General features: G+C 39.4%; 1 protein-coding gene and 1 long non-coding RNA gene across 7 annotated transcripts in view; one reads left to right on the top strand and one right to left on the bottom strand.

The window, feature by feature from the left end:
* LOC127528984 (uncharacterized) overlaps window positions 1-13,758 on the top strand; it is a 65,159-nt gene extending 51,401 nt beyond the window's left edge. Inside the window, exons 2-3 of the long non-coding RNA XR_007935669.1 lie at window positions 3,042-3,194; window positions 12,037-13,758. This is a non-coding gene — a long non-coding RNA (uncharacterized LOC127528984). The remainder of the gene's footprint in view (window positions 1-3,041; window positions 3,195-12,036) is intronic.
* The window catches only part of kalrna (kalirin RhoGEF kinase a), a 797,086-nt gene that overhangs the window by 404,698 nt on the left and 378,019 nt on the right, over window positions 1-14,369 (bottom strand). For all 6 annotated transcript variants that reach the window (XM_051930993.1, XM_051930994.1, XM_051930990.1 and 3 more), the window contains exon 9: window positions 10,587-10,817. In XM_051930993.1, the coding sequence (XP_051786953.1) occupies window positions 10,587-10,817 (231 nt within the window). The remainder of the gene's footprint in view (window positions 1-10,586; window positions 10,818-14,369) is intronic.

Below are 14,369 nucleotides of genomic sequence, written 5' to 3'. Positions count from 1 at the left end.
CCTAAAATAATCAGATTGTGATTCAGAACTAAGAATGTAATACTGTGCTCCAATCTACACCCTGTCAAATAAGTGAACCGGCTGCCATGGCGCATATATATTGTCACAGGTGGCTGGGGGGTGACCCAGTCGGGACGCCCCAGAAAAGAGGGTTTATGCCTCCCCCAGATCACTTGGGGGTGACTGCCCTGGTGGCTATGGGGTCCACGGGTACAGAGTTCTACCCTGTAGGGGCCCGTGGTCACTGCCAGGGGGCACCCCAATGCCTTTGCAGCCCTGGACCTCAGCACTTCCGCTGGGGGGAAGAGGATCAGGGACACCCGGAGTGCTTCCGGGTGCGCAGCCGGCACTTCCGCCACACTGGGGAGTGCCGGCGGAAAATTGTCGGGAGGCACCTGAAGCACATCCAGGTGACTATGAAAGGGGCCGCCTCCCTCCGTTCGGGGGCTGGAGTCGGGAGAGAAGGAAGGACAAGATCTTGGAGGAGGCAAGGAGGCGCCTGAAGGAAGAAGAGGCATTGTTGAAGGGCCTGGACTTTTGGGGACTTTAGGGGTTTGAGTGCACTTATTGTAAATATGGATTCTTATAACAAATGTGTGTGGGGTGAGTTGAACGTGTCCGCCTGTCTGTGTCCGGGTCATTTTCCACAATATATATATACAGTATATATATATATATATATACAGTATATATATATATATATATATATATATATATATATATATATATATATATATATATATATATATATATACAGTATTATATATATATGATGCAAAATTGTCAGTCATTGGTTGGGTGACTTGTAATGATTCATTGATATATTTTTTATATTTTTAAATACCATACTATCATGCTTGTAGTAGAGATAATACCTACCACTCCATTAATTATGGTCACAAATACATTAACTCCACCAAACTTCAAGGACGGCCGACCCACTCACTGACTCCATGCAGGTAATGCAATTAGTAAACGGAAGACAATATAATGAGACTTCCTCAATCATAATATTCCATAACAGCTGGAGACCTACCTTTTCTCTCTTCAACTCAAGATCTGTCATTTCCCTGTTTCTGTCTTTATATTAGACATTTCTGAACATGCTTTGTTGATATTAACTCTAGTGTGTTGTTAACTTATCATTAGTATCAATAACCTCATTTTTGTATTTGATTTATATCATTGTCTTCTGATCTGATGTCAAATAAACTAATTATAAAGTCATTAAAGTATTATCTATGTATTTACTGCCTCTAATATATCATGCCTTTTTCTATCATATTTCATACTGTATATATCTGTTTATTTATTATATAGTCTGATATATACTGTACATATTCCCCAGTCTATTATACAAAGTTTTTCTAATCTGTTTATCTAATTTATTACAGTATCTATCTATTGTAACTTCCGATTTTGTCCTACATACTCCTGTATCCTAGTGACTTTCGTAAATCTAATAGTCTTCTGTGGTAAAGGTGCTGTATCAAATAAATGTTATCAGAGAGGGAACTTTTTTCAGTACCATCCATAGTTCACACATTCTTCTTTTTTCCTTTATACATTTTTATACTATTAAAAATGAAGCTACTTTGGGACATAGTGTGGTCTGGGATTCATTTTAACTTGAAATGCTCAATGCCAGCACGAGCTGTAAAAGGTGACCTTGGGAGATAAGACTGCTTAGCTGGAGCAAAGACTACTTGAAAGCCAGACTAAACTGCAATCGTAATCAAAAATGAAGAGTTCAGCCGTCACACTTCATACAGAAATCAGATAAATCAGCACAAGTGTCTTAGAAAATAAATAAATAATCAGAAATTTCCTTGTATGTCTCCGAAAATAATTACCAAGCCAGAGAAGAGCTTCCCGTCAGCACAGCATATTTTCCATATGTTACTTACATCAAACTGCACATATGAATGAATTGGGGAGCATGTTGCCATGAGAAGTCACAGGTCACTGTTTGCTCTGCTCTTCTTTAAGATTCTTTGACAGCACCTTCTGTAGGCTAATCACAATGGAAAGCCACCCAAAATAAATATCTGCTTGTCATAAGAATGAAAAAAACCAACAGAACAGAGCACTTGATCTGCTCATTGTGACGAACGTTTAGGTGTGTGCCTGGCGTGCTATGCAGAGTCAAGTGCCCTAATAATTTAACCATTGCGTAAATAATGCTTTTTCTACCATTTGTTAGCCAGCACACTGCTGTCATTATCTGATCTTTGGAATTCTGAGATATTGAGCCGTATCTGCACTAAGTTTCATCATCCTTGATCCTCAGGTATAATGTGGTATTCCGTTGATTTCAATATTATGGCTTTTTGGCTTTCCTGTTATAATTTTTAGGAAGATCCTTTCAATTTTTGCCTCCAGTGACACCTTCTGGCTACAAAAAGATGCAGAGGTAACACACAGATGTAACATAAGAGACCTAAAGATGCAAATGATATATGTTGGTTAGGATTCATTTTAGTTATTTTATCTGTAACTGCATGCAGTTTGTAAAAGTTAAAAATACTTGTCTTCTTAAGGATGTTTTCCTTTTAAACCTTTGCAGTCTCCCCTAAGTGTTTATCATTTTCATTATTATTATTATTTCTTATTTGATTCATGCCATTATCCAAGGTGACTTACAACATCTGAGACACAACTGGTTACATTTCTTTTGTTTTTCCAAGTGCAGTCCAGACAGGTGAAGTGACTTGCTCACGAGCACTCGGTGTCAGCAGCACGTTTGAAGGCATTTGTTTGAATTAACTTTAAATAATAACATTTGAATAATATTTGAATATTTTAACTTCAAATATAATATTATTAACTTATGTAGTTGTTTTGAATTGTATTGTTGTGTCGCTGTGTCCTGTGATATAACGTTCTCTCTGTGTCTGTGTGGATTTTCACTCACATCTCAATGATGCCTAAGTGAGTTAAACTTATGCCTCTAAAGTGGCCCAGTAATAATGTGCTTGTGGGTGTTACATGAGTGTGCCATTTGATTTCAGTTTTATTGCATGTTCTCACCTTGTGCCTAGTGTTGCCAGGGCAGGCTCCAACTCCCTGTGGCCCTGAACTGCATAAGCAGATCAGAAAATTGATGAATAGATTGAAGAATCATTTAAACACACGATAAAGTGCCCCAACAGAAACAGAGATCATGAGCTACAAAGAAGAAAGCATTGTAACAGGTATGACATTATAAGAGAGAATTAATTTCAATGACCATATGTAATTTTAAAAACCATGCGTTGTTACCCCATCATTTTAAAGCCTTTACATATTTACAGTATATACTTGCATGGAGCCTATTACCAATATGTTTTTTCCTCCTATGACACCTAGGTGGCAGCACTACACTGCAGATGCTCTGTAACAAGAAGCAAGTAAGTTGAGGGACAAAATGAAATAGAGGGGCTGAGGATTTACTGTAATGGAGATTTAAACAGAGATGTTAATGTTTTAACTGGCCATGGCAGTCATAGATAGATAGATAGATAGATAGATAGATAGATAGATAGATAGATAGATAGATAGATGTGAAAGGCACTATATAATAGATAGATAGATAGATAGATAGATAGATAGATAGATAGATAGATAGATAGATAGATAGATAGATAGATAGATGTGAAAGGCACTATATAATAGATAGATAGATAGATAGATAGATAGATAGATAGATAGATAGATAGATAGATAGATAGATAGATAGATAGATAGATAGATAGATGTGAAAGGCACTATATATAATAGATAGATAGATAGATAGATAGATAGATAGATAGATAGATAGATAGATAGATAGATAGATAGATAGATAGATGTGAAAGGCACTATAATAATAGATAGATAGATAGATAGATAGATAGATAGATAGATAGATAGATAGATAGATAGATAGATAGATAGATAGATAGATGTGAAAGGCACTATATATAATAGATAGATAGATAGATAGATAGATAGATAGATAGATAGATAGATAGATAGATAGATAGATAGATAGATAGATAGATGTGAAAGGCACTATATAATAGATAGATAGATAGATAGATAGATAGATAGATAGATAGATAGATAGATAGATAGATAGATAGATAGATAGATAGATAGATAGATAGATAGATAGATAGATAGATAGATAGTCCTTTATTGGTCCCTATACGTACATTTCCTCACTGATGCAGTAGCACTGAACATACAGTTATAGTTCAAACAGTAAACACCAAGTACAACACCCAGAGCTATACCCAGTGCACTGTATGTTTAATTTGCATTGCCCCTAAGAATACTGTCACTGTTCAAATGTGAGGTATAACAGGCTACAGTGAAGATGGGAATAATGGTAGAGCACTCCTGTGTGGAATGGGCCAATCAGTGGAGTTTCTCTGGGACAAAGCTTCCTAGGCACCATTAGTTAAAATGCATCTTGTGAATCAAGGTCAGCTCTGTAATTCAGATGGCATCCCTGATTAGTTTATTCAAACTTCCATTGGCCTAGCTTGACTCTTCTAGCTGACCAAAGAGCAGGTTAGAACACTGAAGTGGACTTCACATTACATGACTTCTAGTCAGACAGGATGTCAAACTCGCTAAGTACTGTTGCAGATCCCGTTGTCTGGGGATGTCAGATTACATGACTAGGAATCTCAGGGTATGACAAACTACACAACTCAGTGTTAGGATTCCAGTACAGTTTCACATTTCCAAAGTATCAGAAGCTTGCCCTTTTTCTGACAGCCAACTGTGTGCTGCCTGATGGAGCCGGGGCTGAATGAGTGCTTTACAGGTATGGTAAGTTCTACTACAATCTCATCCCTTTTCTCCATTCTGTCATGGTACATGAAACACCAACCATCAAACAGATGAGTCTCTTTTCTGTCTAGAAAGTCCAAAACAACACAATTTCTTATTCCTTGTAGCTGCATTGTCTGCATTGTGTTTCCCACTGAGTGTTCATTGATTGTCAGCTCTCGCTAACACAAAGCCCACCCCTATGACTTAAAACAAAATGAAACCTGTTTTGTCAGAATGAGACACAGTTGGACTGTGCCGCTGGGTATTTCAGACTACAGGACTGTGGTCGAACTATCTAAACTTATGTGAATGAAGTCCACAAATGAAATTCATGGGAAACGTTAAGGGTATTAAGATTATTAGTTTTTTGTAACCTGGAGATGTGACTCACTTGTATTTTGTTCTTCAACTCCTCACTTGTGATGATCAGTTTTGTAACCTTGTCCTGTAACACTTGCTCCCAAACAAGTCGCACAGACTGATGTTTCCTTGTCTTTTGTAAGTTTTTTTGGATAAAAGCATCTGCTTTGCAAATAAATCTTTCTATTATATTAAAAAAGTTATGTGTTGTGTCCACGTTATTCAGCCTTGACCAGTCTCCTCCACACCACTTGCCCAATCGTTACTCCTACAGCGCACATCCTCTCTCCGTATCACCCCGTGACACTCTCAGTGCTAACTCGCCTTTCAGCATAGTTAGTAATAAAGGCAAGGCAGAAAAACAAAATATCTGTTCAAGAAGGTCAAACTTTAAATCGCTGCAAGAGCTGATAATGAACATCGAAAAAAAAAAAATGAACAAAAAAGAGTTGCATAAAATAGAAATCAAGAACAAAGAGAATCCAATAAATGAAAAAGAGAAAAATATCTGGAACAATATGCGAACATAAATGCAAAAAAGCAACGTTTACAGAATGTATGTTAGAAGATAAAGTAATCCATAATATTGTTTTGATGAGGCATTAATGTAATTTAATTTTTTATTTATGTTTTATTAATTTTTACTTTTTTATTTTTACATTTTACTGTGTATTATTATTCATTGGTATTTAAAAAAGACAGTTGTAGTGAAATATTCAAGTTAACTGATTTTATATCATAACTAAGGACCAAACCATCTTCCTCCCGCACCCTGCATACTCTTCTACAGTACAGTAATCCCTCCTCCATCGCGGGGGTTGCGTTCCAGAAGCACCCGCGAAATAAGAAAATCCGCGAAGTAGAAACCATATGTTTATATGGTTATTTTTATATTGTCATGCTTGGGTCACAGATTTGCGCAGAAACACAGGAGGTTGTAGAGAGACAGGAACGTTATTCAAACACTGCAAACAAACATTTGTCTCTTTTTCAAAAGTTTAAACTGTGCTCCATGACAAGACAGAGATGACAGTTCCGTCTCACAATTAAAAGAATGCAAACATATCTTCCTCTTCAAAGGAGTGCGCGTCAGAGAGAGAGAGAGAGAGATAGAGGAAAGCAAACAAATCAATAGGGCTGTTTGGCTTTTAAGTATGCGAAGCACCACCGGTACAAAGCTGTTGAAGGCGGCAGCTCACACCCCCTCCGTCAGGAGCAGGGAGAGAGAGAGAGAAGAGAGACAGAAAAAAACAAGCAGTCAAAAATCAATACGTGCCCTTCGAGCTTTTAAGTATGCGAAGCACCGTACAGCATGTCGCTTCACGAAGCAGCTGCACAGAAGGTAGCAACGGGAAGATAATCTTTCAGCATTTTTAGACGAGCGTCCGTATCGTCTAGGTGTGCGAACAGCCCCCCTGCTCACACCCCCTACGTCAGGATCAGAGAAAGTCAGCGCAAGACAGAGAGAGAGAGAAGTAAGTTGGGTAGCTTCTCAGCCATCTGCCAATAGCGTCCCTTGTATGAAATCAACTGGGCAAACCAACTGAGGAAGCATGTACCAGAAATTAAAAGACCCATTGTCCGCAGAAACCCGCGAAGCAGCGAAAAATCCGCGATATATATTTAAATATGCTTACATATAAAATCCGCGATAGAGTGAAGCCGCGAAAGGCAAAGCACGATATAGAGAGGGATTACTGTACATCCAGAAAGTATTCACAGTGCATCACTTTTTCCACATTTTGTTATGTTACAGCCTTATTCCAAAATAAAAAAAAATCATTTTTTTCCTCAGAATTCTTCACACAACACCCCATAATGACAACATGAAAAAAGTTTACTTGAGATTTTTGCAAATTTATTAAAAATAAAAAAATTGAGAAAGCACATGTACATAAGTATTCACAGCCTTTGCCATGAAGCTCAAAATTGAGCTCAGGTGCATCCTGTTTCCCCTGATCATCCTTGAGATGTTTCTGCAGCTTAATTGGAGTCCACCTGTGGTAAATTCAGTTGACTGGACATGATTTGGAAAGGCACACACCTGTCTATATAAGGTCCCACAGTTGACAGTTCATGTCAGAGCACAAACCAAGCATGAAGTCAAAGAAATTGTCTGTAGACCTCCGAGACAGGATTGTCTCTAGGCACAAAAATGAGGAAGGTTACAGAAAAATTTCTGCTGCTTTGAAGGTCCCAATGAGCACAGTGGCCTCCATCATCCGTAAGTGGAAGAAGTTCGAAACCACCAGGACTCTTCCTAGAGCTGGCTGGCCATCTAAACTGAGCAATCGGGGGAGAAGGGCCTTAGTCAGGGAGGTGACCAAGAACCCGATGGTCACTCTGTCAGCGCTCCAGAGGTCCTCTGTGGAGAGAGGAGAACCTTCCAGAAGGACAACCATCTCTGCAGCAAAACACCACTCAGGCCTGTATGGTAGAGTGGCCAGACGGAAGCTACTCCTTAGTAAAAGGCACATGGCAGCCCGCCTGGAGTTTGCCAAAAGGCACCTGAAGGACTCTCAGACCATGAGAAAGAAAATTCTCTGGTCTGATGAGACAAAGATTGAACTCTTTGGTGTGAATGCCAGGCGTCACGTTTGGAGGAAACCAGGCACCGCACATCACCAGGCCAATACCATCCCTACAGTGAAGCATGGTGGTGGCAGCATCATGCTGTTGGGATGTTCTTCAGCGTCAGGGACTGGGAGACTAGTCAGGATAAAGGGAAAGATGACTGCAGCAGTGTACAGAGACATCCTGAATGAAAACCTGCTCCAGAGCGCTCTTGACCTCAGATTGGGGCGACGGTTCATCTTTCAGCAGGACAATGACCCTAAGCACACAGCCAAGATACCAAAGGAGTGGCTTCAGGACAACTCTGTGAATGTCCTTGAGTGGCCCAGCCAGAGCCCAGACTTGAATCCGATTGAACATCTCTGGAGAGATCTTAAAATGGCTGTGCACCGACGCTTCCCATCCAACCTGATGGAGCTTGAGAGGTGCTGCAAAGAGGAATGGGCGAAACTGGCCAAGGATAGGTGTGCCAAGCTTGTGGCATCATATTCAAAAAGACTTGAGGCTGTAATTGCTGCCAAAGGTGCATCGACAAAGTATTGAGCAAAGGCTGTGAATACTTATGTACGTGGGATTTCTCAGTTTTTTTGTTTTTAATAAATTTGCAAAAACCTCAAGTAAACTTTTTTCACGTTGTCATTATGGGGTGTTGTGTGTAGAATTCTGAGGAAAAAAATGAATTTAATCCATTTTGGAATAAGGCTGTAACATAACAAAATGTGGAAAAAGTGATGCGCTGTGAATACTTTCCGAATGCACTGTATATGCCATCTCTTTAAAATAATGACTTTCTCTAATGGAGGAGCACCCCGACGCCCTTAAAGCAGCTCAGCCATGAGATAGGGGGCTGGCAAGCGAAGCGAGCAGGGGGCAGAGCCCCCTAGTTTAAATGTAAAATAAATGTTTTTGTATAAGCAACAGAACGAAAGTGCTCTGGGGTATAGACCAAGACTCTTGGTAAGTCTTTTAATGTGATCATATGTCAAAACCGTTGACCTCCCCCTTCAAAAAGCTCCTGTTCTACACAGACCAGCGTACTATAATGCATATTTCAATTAGGGCCATTATTACAAATGACAGAGAATAACACAAAGAATGAAGAATGATGCCCTGTACTTTCTGATTAAGCATATGGAATTGTTGGCACAGTATACCAGCATCTTTACTGGCAAGCACAGGCTCGGTAGCATGGCTTTGGTTCAGACATAAATAAGAGACTTGGCCACTAGAAGAAACAAACAATTTAAAACGATAAAGCCTAGAAATAAATATGAAAAAGGAGCTCAGCATCAGGGACAGAAATGATGACAAAAATACATGGAGATGCTTCAGCAACCAACTATTATCATTTGCCCTCAACCGTGTAATTCTATAATGGCACTCGGCCAAATAATTTAAAATATTAATGAAGCAAAAAATAGAAAACTGAAAAAAAATCTTCCAAATGATTCCAGAGTGTTAAAAGAAATTCTCCAATTAATCTTCTTCTAATCGTCAATAGTAACAAAAGAAGAAAATCACAACGAAGACGGGAAAGAAAACTGTAAAAAGGAATATCAGCGTCTGTGCTCAGTGATGCAAAATAATAAAGGATCACTTACCCCAACAAGTACATGAAAGATAATCCTCACAAAAACACAAGACTAAAAAGGTAAAAACTATGAAAAGAGTATAAAAAGTCAAGGAAGAAAAGAATATCACCTTCTGTAAGGACTGACAATGAAACAACATGCAGAAAGAGTTGATTCTCCACAGGAGATGAGAAGATTAAAACATAAATCAGATTAAAAGTTGTGTGCACATATTTTAATATGAAATATTATTCAGTCAGTCGTTTTCCAACCTGCTATATCCTAACACAGGGTCACAGGGGTCTGCTGGAGCCAATCCCAGCCAACACAGGGCACAAGGCAGGAACCAATCCCAGGCAGGGCGCCAGCCTACCGCAGGGCACACACACACACACACAAAGGACAATTTAGAATCGCCAATGCACCTAACCTGCATGTCTTTGCACTGTGGGAGGAAACCCACGTAGACACGGGGAGAACATGCAAACTCCACGCAGGGAGGACCTGGGAAGTGGACCCGGGTCTCCTTACTGCGAGGCAGCAGCGCTACCCACTGAGCCACCGTGCCGTGAAATATTATTAAATGTCTAATGTCACTTTTTTTTTGGATTTTGTAATTTTGCAGCCTTAAGCTACAATCATTTAAATTCATTTTTTTCCTCATCAAACAACACTGAATTCCCCAGATTGACAAACTGAAATTGGAATCTGCACTCTGGACCTCACACTGGGCTGAAGGTTCTCCATACAACAGGACACTGACCCTAAGCACAAAGCAAAGACAACACAGGACAACTCTGGGCATATCCTTGAGTTGCCAAGCCAGAGCATGGACTTGAACCCAATTGAACATCTCTGGAGAATCCCGAAAAACAGCTGCCTACCGATGGCCTCCATCCATCCTGACAAAGCTTGAGAGGATCTGCAGGGAAGAATGAGGTGTGTGAAGTGTGCTGCGTCAGACCCAATGAGACTCCGGGCTGTAACTGCTGCCAAAGGGGATTCAACGAAGTACTGAGTGAAGGGTCTGAATACTTGTGTCAAGAGAATATCCCAGTTTATTTTTAATAGTCTTATTTTTGTTTTGTCATTCTGAGGCATCAAGTGTTGCTTGATGAGAGAAAAAAATCAATTTAGCATAAGGCTGCAACATAGGAAAACGTAAGAAATGTGAAAGGGTCTTTCTGAAGAAACTATTTATTAAACAAATATAAAAGATATACCTAATATAATGTTTTATATATACAGTATATCCTGCATAAGAATGAAATATTGTACCTGTTGAACATCTTGCTGGAAGACACAGAGCTGAAGCCGCTGGTGCAGGCGGACTTTGCGGTGCTGCCAGATGCTTTCGAGCCTTCGCTGATGATGCAGGACTTCATGCACCACATCTAAGATGCAGTGCACTGCTTTGGAATAGTTAGCTGTTGCAGTTAGGGACTCTGAATTGCCAGGACTTAAAGGTCGCTGCAAAACATCCAAAAGTGCTTTGCCATCTTGGCTCACCTGAAATCAAGTCAATAAAAAAGGAAATTTACAGTAAGGGACTTGCATTGTGGAATATGCAGATCCAAGAAAGGACCCCTGAACGAGGATTAGTTCCAGTTTTAAGATGTTAAGGCACTGAGTTACAGATGATGAGATCAATACCAGAGGTGTCTGGTCACACTACCAAATCAGTGCATGTGAAAAAAGTTACCTGCCAGTGCTTGAAACAGGTATATTCACTCCGTGTCACTTTATTAGGTACACATTCTCGTCACCCCAAACAGGCTTTTATTCCAATTCAGTTCAGTTTATTTTTATACACTGCTCTATACTGAGTGCAGGCACAGAACATTGTGACATCTTCTCAGGTAAAATGCAATTACAAACTTCACTATTTACATAATGAGCAAATAAAGACACAAAGTAATTTGAAACTGATTAACATCAACACTAGGCATCCATTAATTAATTCTTAAACTATTGCCAGTTGACATCGGGGGAGACAAAATCAAAAACTGCAGTCATAAGCATCCCTGGAGAAAATAAACCTCTGGTAGATCCACGGTTAATTATAACAGAGAAACGTAAAGACAAAGCCAAACACAGTCACCGTCTTTTTCATGTCCACTGTTTCTCAGAGCAGCCTCTGCAATCTATGAACTGTGACTTGGCGACATTATTGTCAAGCAGAACCAATGACCAACAGCTTTCCTTGCCAAAGCAAATCAGCATCATATTGACCAGTTATGTTGACTTTTCAAGACAGGTAATCAATATGGACTACACTGTCAAAATCATAATTTAAAAAATGTAAAATACTCTCAGTTGTCTGTTAGGCTCTTGCCTCTTCCTACAGCAAGTTTCATAAAGCCTGTCACTATACATCCCTAAAAATAATCCACAGCTCAATATTCTGAAATAATCTGGAAGGGAAGCACAGAAAAGACGATGAGGAAAATCTGGAATAATTTACCAGTAGAGATACGCCAGGCTTATACTGACGAACAATTCAAAAAAACTGCTGAAAACACACTTTTTAAATTTTGCCTTTTCATAATTTATTTATAGCACATCCATTCTACTAAAATTAATCCTACATAATCACATATTTTAAGCTTTAGATTTATTCTCAGCGACAGGCATGGCTGTTTTCAGAGTACAACTATTAGACAGTCCTAATTATTCACATTTCATTTTCCGGTTATTCATCACTACTTCTATCTTTTTTCTCTTTCAGGTATCCTGTATTGGCCCCCTGTGCCAATGCCACCAGACCAAAGTTCTCTTCAGTTGTCTCCGATGTTAAAAAGGATGACTAAGATGACACCTGCTGCTTCAAACATTCTGGGATGTTACGCCGTATCGCAATATTAATGAACAAGTCAGCCGCGTGTATGATCTGTTGATTGGCTGGTCAGCCTTTTGACCAAGGAACCGTTTGAAGTTTATTTCTCTATCATCTGTGTCACTGGACTTTTTGTTTTTCTCTGATCCCTAGCCATCTGACCAGAGGATAAAGTTTCAAAATTGCCATTAGAGATGTTTCTGTTTTATCTTCCTATAGTAATTGATGCACTCTGGGTTACATTTCTCAAAAACTGTGTTACACAATAACTTGTACTTATACAATAACTAGCTGTGTAAATGTCCTTATACAATGGGCCTTGGTTACAGCACTGCTGGTTAATTTGATGGATTAAGAGTGAAAGGGAAGGTCTACAGGATGGCAGTGAGACCAGCTATGTTATATGGGCAGGAGACGGTGGCAGTGACCAGAAAGCAGGAGACAGAGCTGGAGGTGGCAGAGTTAAAGATGCTAAGATTTGCATTGGGTGTGACGAGGATGGATAGGATTAGAAATGAGTACATTAGAAGGTCAGCTCAGGTTGGACAGTTGGGAGACAAAGTCAGAGAGGTGAGATTGCGTTGGTTTGGACATGTGCAGAGGAGAGATGCTGAGTGTATTGGGAGGAGGATGCTAAGGATAGAGCTGCCAGGGAAGAGGAAAAGATGAAGGCCTAAGAGAAGGTTTATGGATGTGGTGAGAGAGGATATGCAGGTGATGGGTGTAAGAGAACAAGATGCAGAGGACAGAAAGATATGGAAGAAGATGATCCGCTGTGGTGACCCCTAACGGGAGCAGCCGAAAGAAGAAGAAGAAGAAGAAGAAAAGTAGCATTTTTTTGGTTTTTTTTGTTTGTTTTTCTTTTTACCAAGGACTAAGATTATTAGGTTACTGGAGCTGCTACATACAGTTGCCCAGGAGTAAAAATGTATTTGTGCTTTTCCTACTGACTGGCCTTGGCTTTTGATGATGGTAATTGCAAAACACAATTTTAAACGAAAGTGTATTCTTCTGAATTGAAATAAGTATTCAGTAAGAATAATGTTAAATGTTTTGGGTATATATTACCTATATATGTGTACATTCACTTGAGCATCTATTGTCGTGTTTTCTTTAGTTGTTTGTTCAACTTCTGTTTTTTTGTAATTTGTTTATTTTTTTCATTTTATTAATATGACTTTATCCAGAAAGCCATTGCCAGAACAATAAGGTTCTAACACTGAAGTGTGTTTTACTCTAACTTATTACAAACAGCAATGAAGTTTATAGACTGCACATCTATGTGTCCCATATAATGAATTAAATGTTTTTAATTTTAGGGTTGCTTTCTCCCTATAAATGTATTGTAGTGACCTTTTAATGAGTAGAAAAAAGAAAACACAGGAGTCGCTAACGTACATAACAAAGTGAGGAGCTTATTATGAAGGGGTGATGCTCAATACAGGAGAGAAGCAACAATTGTGCAGAAAAGAACAGATGAAAAGAAATAAAATATCATAAACTATGTACAATGTCCATCTCAACTCTGTCCTGGTTGTGGGGAACCCGTTAATTGAGCCGCTCTAAATGACTAATGAGTGCGGTCACCCCTGGTTTATCCTGGTCCCAAGGACGTCTCTTATTTCTATCTCCTTCCCTTTTTGCTTCTGGCAAAGTAACACCTACATTCACTGGCACAGCATGTGGCCGTGGCACTCAAGCTTTATAACACATTAAATATGTTAACCACATCTTCCTTGAGCCTCATTAAACTTACCATATATACCCATGGATAAGTTCTCCCACTTATAAGTCAAGACTTGGTTTTACTGTATAATTTCTTTCGAGGCAACTCAGGCCCCTTCTTCAGGCAAGATGTAGGATTACATCTTGCCTGAAGAAGGGGCCTGACTTGCCTCGAACGCTTGCATATTGTAATCTTTTTAGTTAGCCAATAAAAGGTGTCATTTTGCTTGGCTTTTCTCTACATTCATAATGGCTAACACGGTACAACACCCTAGTACTACTGTATAATTTCTGGTATTTTATAATGTCGTTTGTATAAGTTGAATGCAGAAAACTCACGCTATTGGTCCAAGAGATTATGGTATGCTAACGCCCACCTGAGAGAGTAACCATGGAGCACACTGCCTTTTTTTCCCATGTGGATGTAGCAATGCGCTGTATCAGCTCGTGCTCCTAACCTCTCTCTGTCTCCATTGTGCCTACGTGACCACACGGTAATA

Source organism: Erpetoichthys calabaricus, chromosome 8 (genome assembly GCF_900747795.2).
Source record: "Erpetoichthys calabaricus chromosome 8, fErpCal1.3, whole genome shotgun sequence".
Taxonomy (NCBI): Eukaryota; Metazoa; Chordata; class Cladistia; order Polypteriformes; family Polypteridae; genus Erpetoichthys; species Erpetoichthys calabaricus.
The sequence above is the reverse complement of the archived record's forward strand: the minus strand, read 5'-3'. Positions and strand labels throughout refer to the sequence as shown.